Source organism: Aplosporella prunicola (genome assembly GCF_010093885.1).
Source record: "Aplosporella prunicola CBS 121167 unplaced genomic scaffold K452scaffold_10, whole genome shotgun sequence".
Taxonomy (NCBI): domain Eukaryota; kingdom Fungi; phylum Ascomycota; class Dothideomycetes; order Botryosphaeriales; family Aplosporellaceae; genus Aplosporella; species Aplosporella prunicola.
The window spans coordinates 1,040,772-1,043,247 of NW_022983538.1; the positions used below are offsets into that span (position 1 = coordinate 1,040,772).

Sequence of the window (2,476 nt, forward strand, 5' to 3'; positions counted from 1 at the left end):
ACGACTATAATACTATAGAGGAGGATAGAGATACTACCTTCAGTAGTAGTATAGCACCCTCTATAAATAGAGAGATACTAGCACGTAAGGATCGTAGCACGAGGAAGGCTCGCTACGGTAACTAAACACGTAATAGAGCGGGCTACGGGCAGGCGGAGGAGCGAGCAGCTAGCGGCGGAGAACGCGGAAGCGCTCGCGGGCGTGAAAAAGCGATGTTTATAATATATAATAACTCTCCTCTTCGCGTGCCGCGCTGTAACAGTAAGGTTAGAGATATAGAATTTTTTAGCTAAATTTTAGTATAAAATAAGGGGTACTAGTTCCTATTTCCCGCTAGCGCGTCCTCGCGCGGCGTCGCGCGAGCGACTGGCGCGGGTGGGTTATACCGAAGGTAACTTTCTGCCGGGTTATTACCTAATTAGGTAGGCGGTAGGTGGGGGGGGGCGCAAATTATCTCTTACCTTCGTGCTGGTTGTACATTATTGCCGCTTATTTATATTCCTAGGTAGGTGGCAGTGCTGATTGTATTAACTTAAAGAATGTTACTCGGTAGATTAGAGATCCGAAGACTTGAGTGGCACAGCGAGCGGAGTCGGATGATTTTAGCCTCACGTGCGATTTCAGGAAAGTGTGATCTAAAGTAGGGATTAAAGTTAGTATTACCTTAACAAGTAGATCCTCTAACAATAGATCGACAGGATATATGCTTTATAGAAGTATAATGGGGTAGCTGGCCCAAGCATAACAAGCATTATACGGCGCAAAGTGGTACAGAAGTTAGGAACCAACACGTATATACAGCGGCTTGATGTGATGGAGTAATGTTCTCTATTATTCGGTCTACTATGTACTGCTTCCCTTTTGAAAAATCGCGAGGTTTAGGATCGAGTACCTAGCTCTTAATTGCTGAGATATTGACGTTTGTAGAAGGCGAAAAACTTCTAAGGTTATATGCGAGCATGTACTACTATAGTGATGTATTGAGCGGGATAACATTCATCAGCGCTTGCCCGTTGCTGCTAACAAACCTATGAAACCCGCTTTTATTGACATTATAATCGTCCGATGAAGAAGCTAGATCGTAGACTAATTATAAATAATAGGAAGCTATTGTAAGTGAATAGAGGCCGAAAAATATATAGTTCTAGTAAGGACTTACTATACTTAGACGTAGAAGTATAAATGATTAATGCGAGCTTTGAGTAGGTAGGCGATCTGCCGGCTTTATATCGCTATATAACTTATACATCTTATATTGCCTACGTTATTTATTAAATCTATCGAATATTATATATATATTATACAATTCCTACGCACTATGGGCAGCTTAGGGCCACGTATATTGCCCGGTTAAATAGTAAGAAGGAGAGAGTATTGCGATTTAAATTTAACTTTCTTATAGCATATATAATCGCAATAACTTATTCCACGTTATTTAGGCAATAAAACATTTGCTATGCTGTTAGGGTAGGGTGTTAAACTAAGAGGAGCTGTAGCTGTTAACTAGTTACGTCACATTATAAAAAGGGAGAAGGTTTCCGCTATGTTTTATAATTTCTTTACCCTAGCTCTATCTCCTATTGCACCAAATCCAAGCGAATCCTTATCCACCTTTGATTATATTTTCAAAAAAGAGCGTGTTATATTTTGCTTAACAGAAGAAAGAGTGTTATTACCCGCTAGTAGTTCTACTCGACACGGATCTTATCGGGGGTGATAACACTATCGCCGTTCGTATCGTGCCTTGCTAGTTAGCATTATATAAAAGAAGTAAATACCATACTCACTTGTTGAACCAGTCGATATAAAGCTTGTCATCTTCCGAAGTGCCCATGTACTAAGTGTACTAGTAAAGGGTAACATTTCCAGATCCATCAATATCGGCAGACGTAAAGGCTTCAGCATCTAAGATTTCGCGGGTATTGTCGTCGCGGATTTCCAGCTTATCCTCTCTACGAAAGTTGCCCGAACGGTAGCCTAAAATGTCGGTTTCACTTTCAACTTCAGCTTAGTAAATAATTTTCTTACCTCCTTTACATGCATAATAGAAGATATTGCAACCACCGATGCCGTAGTATGGGGTTAACACGGTCCCGTCTCTACAGATATCTAAGCCACGTATAGAGTTGTAGTGGCTCTAACAGCAAGTAGCAACAACTACGAGCGGTGCAGAAGTAGAGACAATAGCGAGGATGGTTAAAAGATGCATAATAGCAGACGTAAATTAGGTTTCCGTACTAAGCTAGTTGTCGGAAGTAAACTAATAGAGCTAGTCTACGGGAAAACTGCTTAGCTTTATACTACTTTTTCATAGTTCGAATACGAGCAGATACTTATAGGGGACCGTTAGACTATTTAGCTAACTAACAGCAGCAGGATGCATTTAAAAAAAAGCATAGGAGCTTATATTATAATACGAGGACTTTTAGCAGGTGGAACTATAACGGCCTTAGGGTATATATATCTAATGATTTAC

At 40.5% G+C, this 2,476-nt stretch overlaps 1 protein-coding gene across 1 annotated transcript; it reads right to left on the reverse strand.

The window, feature by feature from the left end:
- Positions 1-1,688: 1,688 nt before the first annotated feature.
- K452DRAFT_307981 (uncharacterized protein) lies at positions 1,689-2,209 on the reverse strand (the record flags this gene model as incomplete). The annotated part of the gene is made up of 5 exons (XM_033543120.1): positions 1,689-1,722; positions 1,788-1,837; positions 1,862-1,977; positions 2,029-2,109; positions 2,143-2,209. 5 exons carry the CDS (start codon positions 2,207-2,209, stop codon positions 1,689-1,691), a joined length of 348 nt encoding a protein of 115 aa, XP_033398825.1.
- Positions 2,210-2,476: the final 267 nt, after the last annotated feature.